The following is a 13,219-nucleotide window of genomic DNA, read 5'->3' as shown; positions in this document are numbered from 1 at the left end:
GTAGAGATTTTGAGGAAATAGAACTTCCAAGCATTCTTTACTCTGCGCAGAAACGTTTCAATTTAGAGTAGTTCATTCATTTTTTCGTTCCTCTTTACTTGCCATTCTTCTTTGTATTTCAGCGTTTTGTTTTGGCGGGATATTTCGTAAATGACAGAATGCAAAATATATGCCGCATGCCGCCATATTGTTAGCGGTGTTGCTAAAGTGCAAAAATTTGAGTTAGCTTCTATTGGCCATGACGAACATTCTTTAATCGTGGGTCTGTAAAAATTAGTGCTGGTTCGGACTTTGCCAATAAATCGGTTATTTATTGCTGAATATAAGGAATGTTTATAAAAACATTAATACAAAACCTAATTTCTAATAATTTGTAATTTAAGTACTAATTTTTGCAACTTTGTCTCACAAGCACGCTTGATGCTTGTCAATTTTGTGACATTTGTCATTCAGTGTGTGTTGCTCTCTTTGTGTGGTGCATTGGCTTTCAATTTTCAAGAGGAATTTTGTCGGTAAAATTCTATAAACGACAACAAACCAGTGAATTATTTGCAGAAAATATTTAGTGGTTGGCTTTAAAGCCCCTCTTAGGACTACTTTGGGCAAGAAAGCTGGTATTTTCTTGCATTTTGGATCAAATTGAATCATTCTGTGATAGAGAACTGATTCGTACATTTGATTTCGTCGCAAAAGAAATAAATTTAGTCTGTGCGTTTAGCGGCTAACAATCAAAGGAAAAACTGCAACAGCATCAACATGTCGAACATTGTGCTGGATAAGGATACATTTTTGAGACGAATAAAGCGTCTCTATGATGAGTGGAAGGTGAGTACAGTAGTCCTATATAATTAAAATCAAATAATTGTGAAATACAAGTGATCTAGTTTACAAGCGTTTACATTTTTAAAGGGAAGAATGCAAATACTCACTGGGATAAACGGTCCAAAAACCATAATACAATGAATGGTACTATGAAGTGGTATTGACTAATTGTGTTAATAATATAAACTGTAAAGGTATCCATTACATCTGAAGATGTAGTGGAGAACAATGGGCCAAAAATTGCGCCAAGAGAATTATGATTAATAGATACTTACATCCATGTATTGTAGCCTGAAGCTTATAACGCCTGATTATGAACCTACATTTTATATTGAAGTAGTCGAAAGTTCCGCTGCTCAAATCTTAGGGCGTTTTCGATTCGCAAAAAATATGTTGCCTTGGTGTTACACTACTTTTTCCCTCATTGTATTTTCGCTCAAATAATAGTGTCATTCCAAAGTTATTGTTAATTCATAATATTGCGAGGGATACAGGATCCAAAATCTATGACAGTGTCCTTTATATTTGGCAATGAATTTCGAGAATGTTGCACCTTTTTTCCCAATCGAAATCGCCATTAGATAGCTTCCTTCACGAATTGAAGCCAAATCTACTTTACCACAAGTTGTTAAAGATATTTAGGTAGGGGTTTAAAGATAAAATGTTGGGTAGATATTGACCCTGATTTTTTTTTTATTTTGCGCGAAGTCGAAAACATTATATAGAAGTGCGTGCGTTAGCTTTAGTATGAGTACTATATTTCTTATACGTAAGGAGTGAACAATTTTCAAGAGTTCAGGATCTATTTTTCTCCTAAAAGAAATTAGTTTACAGTCGTATAACTAATTGAATGGCAATAAATTCTGGAAAAAACTTAATATCGTGTATGAAAACATTGAAAAAATGACCGATTTTAGATCATCCTAGTTATGATGTCCTGTAATATAAAAAAATGAACTGAATTTTATTGTTTACTATTTTTTTTTTCAATAAAATATGTTAAATGTAAAGTAAGGCACTGCAAATTTATATATTGATGAATTTAAAGAACTCTGATTCGCCTTCATCTTCCTCCGAATATTGACTTTTTATCAAACATCGTCTTTGTTCATTAAGAAAATCAGTTTCATACCATTGTGATATCACAAATGGTGAACTTCTCTATAATCGGGAGCCACCATGGTGCAATGGTTAGGATGCCCGCCTTGCATACAAAACTTTTTGGGTTCAATACCAGTTTCGACCGAACACCAAAAAGTACATTATCCCCTCTCACTAATACTGGTCACATTTATGAATGTTTCAAATCATCTCTAAGGGGTATCGGCGAGCTAAACATTGAATTGAATAGTCTAAGTTTCGTTTTTCATATCATTCGAGACCGTACTTCTGTGGATTTTTATAGTGATCGATTACTAATCGAAATGGATAATTTTAATCAGTCTATATGGGCAATATAGGAGATATGCCAAATCATATACCAAAATTTTAGCATAGCTATTTACTGACGTAATATACCTCTTTATTTCAACCAAAATGAATTGAATTGAATGAACATTGCTGCATCCATGCCCTCAAGAAGTTAAATCGGAAGATTGGCCTATGTAATGTCTATATCAAAACATGGATCGATATACACTGCTCTTTATGGTTCTAGAATACCTTTAGATTTAAAAATTTAAGCAAATCTGACCAAATTGCTGCTTCCATATCTTCAAGAAGTCAAATCGTGAGATGAGTCTTTATGAGAACTATATCAAAACATGGAACGATATATACCAAATTTAGCAAAAAATCTAACAAAACCTTCTCATTTTTTTCTAGACACCAACTATAACTCATGATGATGCCCTAACAAAAGTCGACTGTATTATGTCAGTGGTGGGTGTTGATGAGGATATCGTATATTCAAAGTCGACAGCATTACAAACATGGCTACTAGGCTATGAACTTACCGATACCATATCAATATTTGCGGCAGATGGTGTTTACTTTCTGACCAGTAAGAAAAAAATTGAATTTCTTAAACAAATTGAAAATTGTAAAGCAGATGGTGTACCAGAAATAAAACTCTTGGTGCGAGATAGGGTAAGTGTAAAATAAAAACACATCACACACATTCCCATATAAAAACTGTTTTCAAAAACAATTTCAGAATGACAAGGATAAAGCCAACTTCGAAAAATTGAAAGAAATTATCAAAGGCTCCAAAGATGGCAAGAAATTGGGTGTATTCATCAAAGATGGGTTTCCCGGAGAATTTTGTGAGTCTTGGAAGGCAGCATTGAAATCAGCAGCATTTGAAAATGTGGATGTTAGTGCAGTCATTGCATATATAATGTGTCCAAAAGACGAACCAGAAATCAATAATATACGTAAGGCTTCTTTGGTATCGGTGGATCTATTCAATAAATATCTGAAAGATCAAATAATGGACATTATCGATTCAGATAAGGTATGATGTGTAAAATAACAAAAAATCCAATATAGTTTTTAAGAAATTGTTCTTTTTTTGTCAATTTTAGAAAGTAAAACATGCCAAATTGTCGGAAGGTGTAGAATCGGCATTAACTGATAAAAAATATGTGACTGGTGTCGATAGTTCTTTATTGGAAATGTGTTATCCAGCCATTATACAATCAGGAGGAACATACAGTTTGAAATTCTCTGCCTTAAGCGATAAGAATCATCTTCATTTCGGAGCCATTGTTTGCTCGTTGGGAGCACGTTACAAATCATATTGTTCAAATATTTCGCGCACATTTTTGGTCAATCCCACCGAAGAGATGCAAGGCAATTACAACTTCCTTGTCAATGTACAAGAGGAAATACTGAAATTGCTTAAACCTGGAGCAAAGCTCAATGAAATCTATGATCATGTCGTGGAATATGTGAAGAAAGAAAAACCCAATTTATTGGATAGTTTTACCAAAAACTTTGGTTTTGCTATGGGCATTGAATTTCGTGAGAATTCCATTATAATAGGGCCCAAGTGTACGGCCGTGGTTAAGAAGAATATGGTATTTAATATCAATGTTGGTATAGCGGGTCTTACCAATGCCGATGCCTCGGATAAGGAGGGCAAAACATATGCCCTTTTCATTGGTGATACAGTCTTGGTGGGTGAACAATCACCGGCCAGCATTATGACCCCATCGAAGAAAAAAATAAAAAATATTGGTATCTTCATAAAGGATGATAGTGAGGAAGAAGATGCTGATGAAAAGGAAGAAGTTAAAGAGGACAAAAGTTCACAAATGTTGGGTAGAAGTAAACGGAATACAGTTTTGGATAGTAAATTGCGCACAGAAACGAATACAGAGGAAAAACGCAAACAACATCAAAAAGAATTGGCCCAATTGCTTAATGAGAAAGCCAAGGAGAGACTTTCAAAACAAAATGACTCGAAGGAAGTGGAAAAAGTGCGAAAAAATACAGCCTCCTACAAGTCAATGAGTCAAATGCCCCGTGAACCAGAAGTTCGTGACCTTAAATTGTATGTGGATAAGAAATACGAAACGGTTATTATGCCTGTCTTTGGTATTCCGGTGCCATTTCATATATCCACCATCAAGAATATATCACAATCCGTAGAGGGTGAATATACATATTTGCGTATAAACTTTTTCCATCCAGGTGCCACAGTGGGTAGGAACGATGGTTACCAGTTTCCCAATGCGGAAGCCACTTTTGTAAAAGAACTGTAAGTAAATGAAATGACAATGAATAGGAATAGGAATGACCTAAGTGAACGATTAATTTTTCATTTCCAGCACTTACCGTAGTTCCAATGTCAAGGAACATGGCGAAGTTGTTGCCCCATCGTCCAATTTAAATAATGCTTTCCGTTTAATCAAAGAGGTACAGAAACGTTTCAAAACTCGTGAAGCTGAGGAAAGAGAAAAAGAAGATCTTGTCAAACAGGACACATTGATACTCTCACAAAGCAAGGGTAACCCCAAATTGAAGGATTTGTACATAAGACCGAATATTGTAACAAAACGTATGACTGGCAGCTTGGAAGCTCATACCAATGGATTCCGTTACATCTCTGTGCGAGGAGATAAAGTTGATATACTCTATAACAACATTAAGAGCGCATTTTTCCAACCATGCGATGGTGAAATGATAATTCTATTACATTTCCACTTGAAACATGCCATTATGTTTGGCAAAAAGAAACATGTCGATGTACAATTCTATACCGAGGTGGGTGAGATCACCACAGATTTGGGTAAACATCAACATATGCATGATCGCGATGATTTGGCCGCCGAACAAGCTGAAAGGGAGTTAAGACACAAGCTAAAGACAGCATTTAAGAGTTTCTGTGAAAAGGTAGAATCGATGACCAAACATCAAGTGGAATTTGATACACCATTCCGTGAATTGGGTTTCCCTGGTTGCCCATACCGCAGTACTGTTACCCTACAACCCACATCTGGCAGCTTGGTAAATCTCACCGAATGGCCACCATTTGTTATTACCTTGGACGATGTGGAATGTTTGCACTTTGAGCGTGTTCAATTTCATTTAAGAAATTTCGATATGGTTTTTATTTTCAAAGACTATCACAAGAAAGTAGCAATGGTTAATGCAGTACCTATGAATCTATTAGATCATGTCAAAGAATGGCTGAAGTAGGTTTAGTTTGATAACCACTGGAAATTTTCGTATGTAATTGTTGTGGATTTTCAAATTTCAGTTCTTGCGACATACGTTACACCGAAGGCATTCAATCATTGAATTGGGCCAAGATTATGAAGACCATTACCGACGATCCGGAAGGCTTCTTTGAGCAAGGTGGTTGGTCTTTCTTGGATCCTGAGTCGGGCAGTGAAGATGAAAAAGAAGAAGCCGAATCTGAAGAAGACGAAGCTTATGAACCTACCGATTTGGATTCGGATGTAGAATCCGATGACGATTCGGAATACTCTGAAGCTTCTGAAGATGATAGTGATGAGGACAGTGAAGGTGAGTACAATGATGCAAATTACATATTTTAATGAGAAAGTAATATGACTACAACAAATGCAAATGATTTTGGCATTAACTTAGAGATTGTAATGTGAATTAAAAAAATCGACTTTCACCTTTTTGTGATTTTTGAAAAGTCGACTTTTGACGTTGCGGCTGTCGTCTTTTTCATAAATTACCAGATTGAAAAATCTAAATCACGTTCACTATCAACTCAAATTCGTTTTTTTTTTTAAATTATTTTTGATAAAAGTCGATAAGTCAATTTACATCTCTTAAAAGTTCGATTAGATACAATGGCGAACTTATCTATAGATGCGCCGAAGAGAAATATTATACAGAAATGGGTCAAAAAACAATCAGCTTACAGCTCCATTTGTGAACCACTCAGTCCAATAGTCAATAATTGCAAAATAATATTTTCGTTTTTGTGTTTTTCTTTTGCAGAATTAGGATCAGACGAAGAATCGGGTAAAGATTGGTCTGATTTAGAACGCGAAGCCGCTGAAGAAGATCGTAATCGAGACTACGAAACTGTAGACACTGGAAAACATAATGGCAAACATCATTCTAAACATTCAAAGAGTTCAAAGCACAGGTGAGTCTTATTTCTATGTTTGTTATATTTTGAATTTTTTTCTATATTGGTGGTTGTTTTTTTTTTTTTTTGTTAAAAAAGAAAAAAAAAATTATTTGATTTTGAAAACATTTTTTACCCCCAGGAGAGCTTTAAGATTTTATTTCATTTTTTTATTTTTGAAATTTTCTCTGAATAGTATTTTATGCATACACTTTTTTAACATCCTTTTGATTTAAAATTCCACTTGAGATAACAATTCCAGTAAAATCAATATTCGTGAACAAAAATCGCATCAGCGACATCTCTAGGTTAATAGAAGCGTTATCTTCGAGTACAACAAAATATATTTCTTAGTTCACCAATGAGTTGAATACAGTTGAATATTTCGTGTTATTACATTAGTGCAGTAACCCAGCAAAAAAATTGGAAGTTGTTCCACAAACATTTCTTTTAACGCCCATCCAAGAATCCCCCATCGAGTTTTTCCAACTTCCGATGCAGTCGTTTTGGACAAGTCCACAAACATTTCTTCTAAAGAGCATCGCGGGGTACCCCAATGATTTTTTCAACTTCCGCTGCAGTCCTTTTGGACCCCCAATGACCCCTTGGGATCCCCCAATGATTTTTTTTCTACTTCCGGTGCAGTCCTTGTGGACAAGTATTAGAAAGAACGCAATCAGGCTATTTTAAGTGCAAATTTTGGACAATTAAATTTTACAAAATAATAGAAAACTAATAAAAAAAATTAAAAAAATAGAAAATCCATAAAAAGTAAAAAAATAATATTAAAAAAAAAAAATAAATTTCATCCCCGCTGGGATTTGAACCTGTGCCGTTTGACTTTTTCGCTTCCATGGAATTTCTTTTGAGAAGGGTTTGCAAATTACGAGAAGTTTTAATTTTTTTTTAATGATTTTAATAGAAAAAAATATATTTATACGAAAATATATGCCGAAAATAAAAATAAAAACGATACATACATAACATAAAAAAATATTTTTTTAGAAATATATTTGATAAAAAAATTGCTGCTGGTGAGATTTGAACCTACGTTTCTTATTTTTTGTTCAACTAATAAAGAACATCTCGTGAAACAAATAGAATGTTATTCCTTGGTGTCGTATTACGATCATATCACAAACATTTGAATTGACCTTTCGACGCTTTATGCTCAATGGCGTTTGTGGCTGAGTGTGCTAAGGCGTTCTGTTATGGTGCCAGTAAACCCAGGTTCAATCCCTGGTCGGAGCGAAAAAGTATTTCAAATTGTAAAAATTTCTAAAGCAATGCAAAGGATCCAAAAAGGGAGTACTTCCATCCTATGACAAGCCCATGTAAAATTCATTAGAGATGATCCAAGTTTGCACTACTTCCGGATCACAGATTGGAGATCCAAACTACTTTTTTTGGAAGCTCTTTTTTGCTGGGAACATAACGAAATAAACATGAGAGGGATTTGTAGTTACAGTAATCCCTCGATTTACGTCGTGATTGGTTCCGGAATTTGACGACGTTAATCGAAACGACGTAAACCGAATTAAAAATTGCTCATACTTACTCCTAAGTCCATTTATGTATGTATGTGCGTGTACATAATAAAAAACTTCAAAAATAAAAGTAATTCAGTAATTTCGGTAAGAATTTCAGAAAAAAATGTTTCGATGTCATCATCGTTGATACTTATTTTACTTATGGAAGGCGTTTCTGATAAAGTGGGCAAAAAATCGAAGACGTAAATCGAAGTTTGATGGAACAAAAAATTTTACGACGTAAATCGAAACAACGTAAACCGAGACGACGTAAATCGAGGGATTACTGTATATCAAGGCAGTGGGAGTCAGGGCTGCCAGAATGATTTCAGCAAAACGCCGCTTGATTCCTCCAAAAAATAAAAAAAAAATTGAGGAAATTATTGTCAATTCTGGTAGCAAAGTTTTATCCATACTTCAATAGAAACATGTCAAAGATAAAAAGGATAAAAACTGAATTTTTTCCCTAAAATTAGAAGCCAGATTTATAGGAAACTTAGCCAGATCTAGAGGAAAGCCCACTTGGTGACGCTTGCAAGGGGATAATTCCTGTATGATTTCTCCATGGGAAGTAAGACCCAAATTAAGTCATCCATCCCTAGTCAGATCTATACTGAGGACTATGGATATTCTATTTTCATGTATAGTTTGGCTTATTTGACACATTCTTTACAATGACACATTTGTCGAATAATAAAAAAAAGCATGGCTTTTGACGTTAGTAGGTTAATAGGACATACACATTAGGCTCAAAATACTAAAAGTAGATTTGAAATCCCTTTTTTATAAGGCAAATGACATTTCAAATCTGGGTAAAGTGGATTTTGGAAGTGTAATGTGAATGAGGTATAACCTTTAGACGTTATCACTTCATCATCACTTCAGATATTTGATCAACATGAAAATTATCGAGAAAGTTAGGTAAATTTATTTCGTTGTATTCATATGTATAACCAACCCCTCTATCCACCAATAGATGTCGCTGTTTCGAATATTGTTTTTATATTTACATCAGTGCTGCCAATGATTGAGAAGCAAAAACAGGTAGAAAGAATCGCCAAATCAAATTTGTTAACATTAATTAAAATTTAGTATTTCAAATAAGTAATACGAAAAGCCATCATTTTTGGTGCTGTTGTTAGAATTATCAGTTTCGCCCTTTTAAGTCTTCAAATGAAATACATTTAAATTTATACTGCGGTCAAGTCAGAAAATAATACAGTGCAGATAACATGGTCCTCATTCTATTTATTAATATTGTTTTCACGTTGTTCGTTAGACTAAAAATTCATTAGACTTTGCATTGAACCATGGCAAAGAGAATTAACTCCTGGGGAGATTTTGTACTTTACCTCTTCTAACCAAAATTTTCTAGTGTTGTCCATGTAAATTCGTTTCATTCAAAATATACAGTGGTGGTCATACAATTAGAAACGCTATTTAAAAATTGAACTTTTGTAGCACCTTAGCTACTTTAGACCAAAATTTAAGTAAATATACAATACATATTATAGATACCACTTTATCTTATATATCCCAGCCGTTTGTTCTATGTTTTGTCTTATTCCCGAAGACGGCTTATTACAGTTGCTTCTTAAATCCAAAATTATTCCAAATTTTCTGCAAAATATAATACATTTCAATTAATATAACTAGAAACAATAATACATAAATTTAGTATTTCGTTGGGTAACCCTTATTTTTAATAACTTCGGTCAATCTTCGTGGTAAACTCTCAGCCAAAGTCCGGTATCGTGAATCTGGTATCGAATTCCAAACTTCCCTTATATTTCGAAAGTGATCATCATTATTTTTAGAAGTCTTTGTTTTCAACATTCGTTCCACATCCTCCCATAGATTTTCTATGGGATTTAAATCCGTACTTTGAAGTGGCCAGGACAAAACCGTGGTTTTTGTATCCGTAAACCATTGTTTTACTACACGCGAAGTGTGCTTCGCGATCGTTATCCTGTTGAAAAAATTTTTGTTACCGGGATATTTGCGAATGAGTATGGATCCATTATATTTTCCAATATATTTTTATATTGATGTTAATCCATGCGTCCATCTATGCGATGTATGGGGCCAATACTATACCAACTGAATGCTCCCCATACCATCACATTTCCGCCTCCGTTTTTAATTGGCTTGATGGTGTATCTACACACAAAAAAATTTCACGAAAATTTTTCCAATTAAAATTTTAATTGAGTTTTAAAAAATATTCAATTAAAAATTTAATTGTTTCAAAAAATTTTTTAATTGAAAAAAAATCAATCACAAAAATAATAGTATCAATTAACTTTTTAATTGACCTTCAATTAATTTTTTAATTGATACTATCATATTCTGTGATTGAAGACATTTCAATTAAAAATTAATTGGATCAATTAATTTCGTGATTGAATCAGAAAAAAATTTTTTTGTGTGTAGGATCCAATGAATTGTTCAAAGACCTTCTAACGTAGCATTTTCCATCTGATCCGAACGAATTAAACATTGATTCGTCACTCCATAGAAATTTTTTCCAGAATCTTAGAGGCTTCTTCAAGTGCTCCTTTAACAATTGTAACCGTTTTTTAATATTTTTGCTTGTAACCAGCGGTTTTTTTCATGCAATGCCCAGCTTCATTAAGTCTGCGTCTGACAGTTCTGGATGAAATAGTCTGTGAAATTTGTGGCTTATAATATCATTTATTTCAACCGCAGTCAAAAATGGATTATTTCGTTCTAGAAATAACTCTATCGTCCTGTTCAGTTGTTTTTCTAGGTTTTGGAGCTCGTTTGGGGTTCCCGAAGCTTCTAGCATCTCGATAAGTTTGTATCGCACCAAAAACCATTTTCTTAGAACAACAAAATCGTTTTGCTTTGGCGGAAATAGACTGTTTTTCCTTGTAATAGCAACGTGCAATCAACTTGCGAGGTTCTGGGGTACATGACTTATTCTTCCCCATATTTAATCAGAATTATTTTATATTTATTCGGATGTTAATTAAAAACCAAAAAACCTCGACTTACCTAACAAATTTTCACCAATTATATCGGCGTTTCTAATTATATGACCACACACAAGAACACGTGTGAGACAAATTCGCTCAATTATTCCAAAATGGTTCAAGTGTTTATTTCAATATACAAATACAGGAACATCTTGAACTGTAGTGAGAGCATAACGGGAATTTCGAAAGAGAGAGACTCACTTTCGGAAAGTTGTGAACTCAAATGAAAACTCATCGTTTCTAATTCTATGGCCACCACTGTATGTCATGTTATAGATGTTTATATGTTGTTATCCAATCTTTAAACTGTTCTTTTCGCACCAAAAATCTCTTATGTTTTTGTTTACAAAAACCAAATTTAAGTAAAATTTGAGTTTTTTTTATTTTTTATTCGGTATTTTCTATTTCAACTAATACTCTATATTTTATTTAAGCTTGGGATCATCATCGTGATATTTTTTTAATTTTTATTGAATTGATTTAACAATGTTGGTATGAATTAATCTAAATAATAAATTATTATAATTACACCAAATAAACATATAATGAAAAAAAAAAAAAATAAAATAACTAGATGAAGATTTTCGGTTTATAATTTTTAATTACTTTGATTTCATTAGTAACAGCCTCACAAAGGTCTCAAATCGTTACAAGATATAATAAATGTCGAGCATAAATAAAATATTAAGTATTATTTTTAATAAATTGGCGTCACTGCTTCTCACACACACAAATTCAAAAATATTTCCTTTTTTTATTTCCCAATTTAAGAACATATTGTATTTAAATTTTTCATAAAATATTACATGTATATATTGGTTTTTGGTACATTTTTTTTAATGGTATCCTTAATCGTTATTACATTGTATGTTCCTTATGTTTTTACTAAAATGTGCAGTCGGCGAGATCGAGCTGTTGAAGAGCGAAATAAGAAGAAAAGTAAATCACATTCGTCTTCTTCTGCAAATGCATCATCGAAATCCTCAAAAACCACAAATAGGTTTGTGATTTTCCTATGTGCATCTCCCATACCTTAATCCCATTTACATGCTTAGATTTAGTATTACATGTACACAACATATTGCAATTTCTGTAATAAGTTATTGGCTTTAAACCTGTGTTTCAAACCAAAAACCATTTTTCCAAATTAAAAAAAGCAAAAACACTGCCATAATATCAATTTTTTTGAATCGCAAAACTCTAATATACATACTTTTTATTTTATTTTCTTTCCTTCAATTAGCCCTGTGAAATCATCTCATAAGGATAAACATCACGATCGTAGTCGTGATAAACACCATTCCTCATCTTCGTCGCACAAGGATAAAGACCGTGACAAGAATCGTCATCATAACAGTAGTAGTAGTCATAAGCGTTCACGAGATGATAGTCGAGATGGTGGCAGTCACCATAAATCCAAGAAGTCTCGCCATTAATAAATGTCGTCATTTCTTTCCCTCCTTGTAATAGAAATTTTCTGTTTAAAAATTCGCGTTTTTTTTATAATTTTTCTATATCCCTATCCTAAGTCGTTTTCACCGTTCCATTTGCATAAACTTAACATTCTTTACTTCTAAAGTTTTTTGTCTTAAGTTTCCCACTACTCTCAGTTTTTTTAGTATTTCCATGCTACCACAAAAAACTATGTTTTCTTGTTGAACAAAAAAAAAAAAAAAGAAAGAACCATAAAAGTTACATGTATCTTAAAAATTCTTAAATAATGTCTTGTTATTAAAGCCTAACTCCTTTAAGGGATGATTAGCTTCTCGTTTTATTTTTTTCTGTTGAATAATTCTACTTTGTGAATTTCTAAACTATTTCATCAGCAAGATTCTTCACTCTAATATATTGTAAGAGAATGGAAATATTCCATGATTTTTCGCAGAAACATTTTTATGGTTATACAAAGAAAACGAATATTTAAAAATAAAAAGAAAAAAATCAAAAATATTTGGTGTTTTATTCTCAATTTAAACTTAAGCAGTATTATTAACTAATGGATTGATTGACAAAGGTATATCAATAATAATTTTTGTGAAATCTATTTATAGTTATTTTTTGGCAATTACCAAGGATTTTTTTAAATAACGGGAATATAAACTGATTTATGTGGGACTGAGTGAATACAATATTTACTGACGTAACAAAAACAAAGCAAGTGAGTAAAGTAGAAAGTCGGGCGCGGCCGACTATATCATACCCTAAGCCATCCCTACTGAATTAGTAGACATTGTTTGTGGGGTATCAATGGTATAGGTTTGGGTTCATGTTTAAGAACATAAAGCGGTACATGTTTATGGGAGTTTTGTCAC

At 33.1% G+C, this 13,219-nt stretch overlaps 1 protein-coding gene across 2 annotated transcripts; it reads left to right on the top strand.

Annotated features, from left to right (window-relative positions):
* Positions 1–220: 220 nt before the first annotated feature.
* Positions 221–12,855, top strand: dre4 (SPT16 homolog, facilitates chromatin remodeling subunit dre4). Of its 2 annotated transcripts, XM_075304403.1 has the most exons (9): positions 221–825; positions 2,647–2,910; positions 2,978–3,277; positions 3,348–4,525; positions 4,596–5,462; positions 5,528–5,796; positions 6,247–6,397; positions 11,806–11,907; positions 12,151–12,855. In XM_075304403.1, exons 1-9 carry the CDS (start codon positions 757–759, stop codon positions 12,341–12,343), a joined length of 3,393 nt encoding a protein of 1,130 aa, XP_075160518.1. In that variant the 5' UTR covers positions 221–756; the 3' UTR covers positions 12,344–12,855. The 2 variants fall into 2 exon arrangements, with proteins under 2 accessions (XP_075160518.1, XP_075160519.1); XM_075304404.1 differs by lacking the exon at positions 11,806–11,907 and having other exon boundaries at positions 224–825.
* The last annotated feature ends 364 nt before the right edge of the window (positions 12,856–13,219 follow it).

The sequence above is a fragment of the Haematobia irritans genome, chromosome 4 (assembly GCF_050003625.1).
Source record: "Haematobia irritans isolate KBUSLIRL chromosome 4, ASM5000362v1, whole genome shotgun sequence".
Lineage (NCBI taxonomy): Eukaryota > Metazoa > Arthropoda > Insecta > Diptera > Muscidae > Haematobia > Haematobia irritans.
This window is presented reverse-complemented; position numbering and strand designations above follow the sequence as displayed.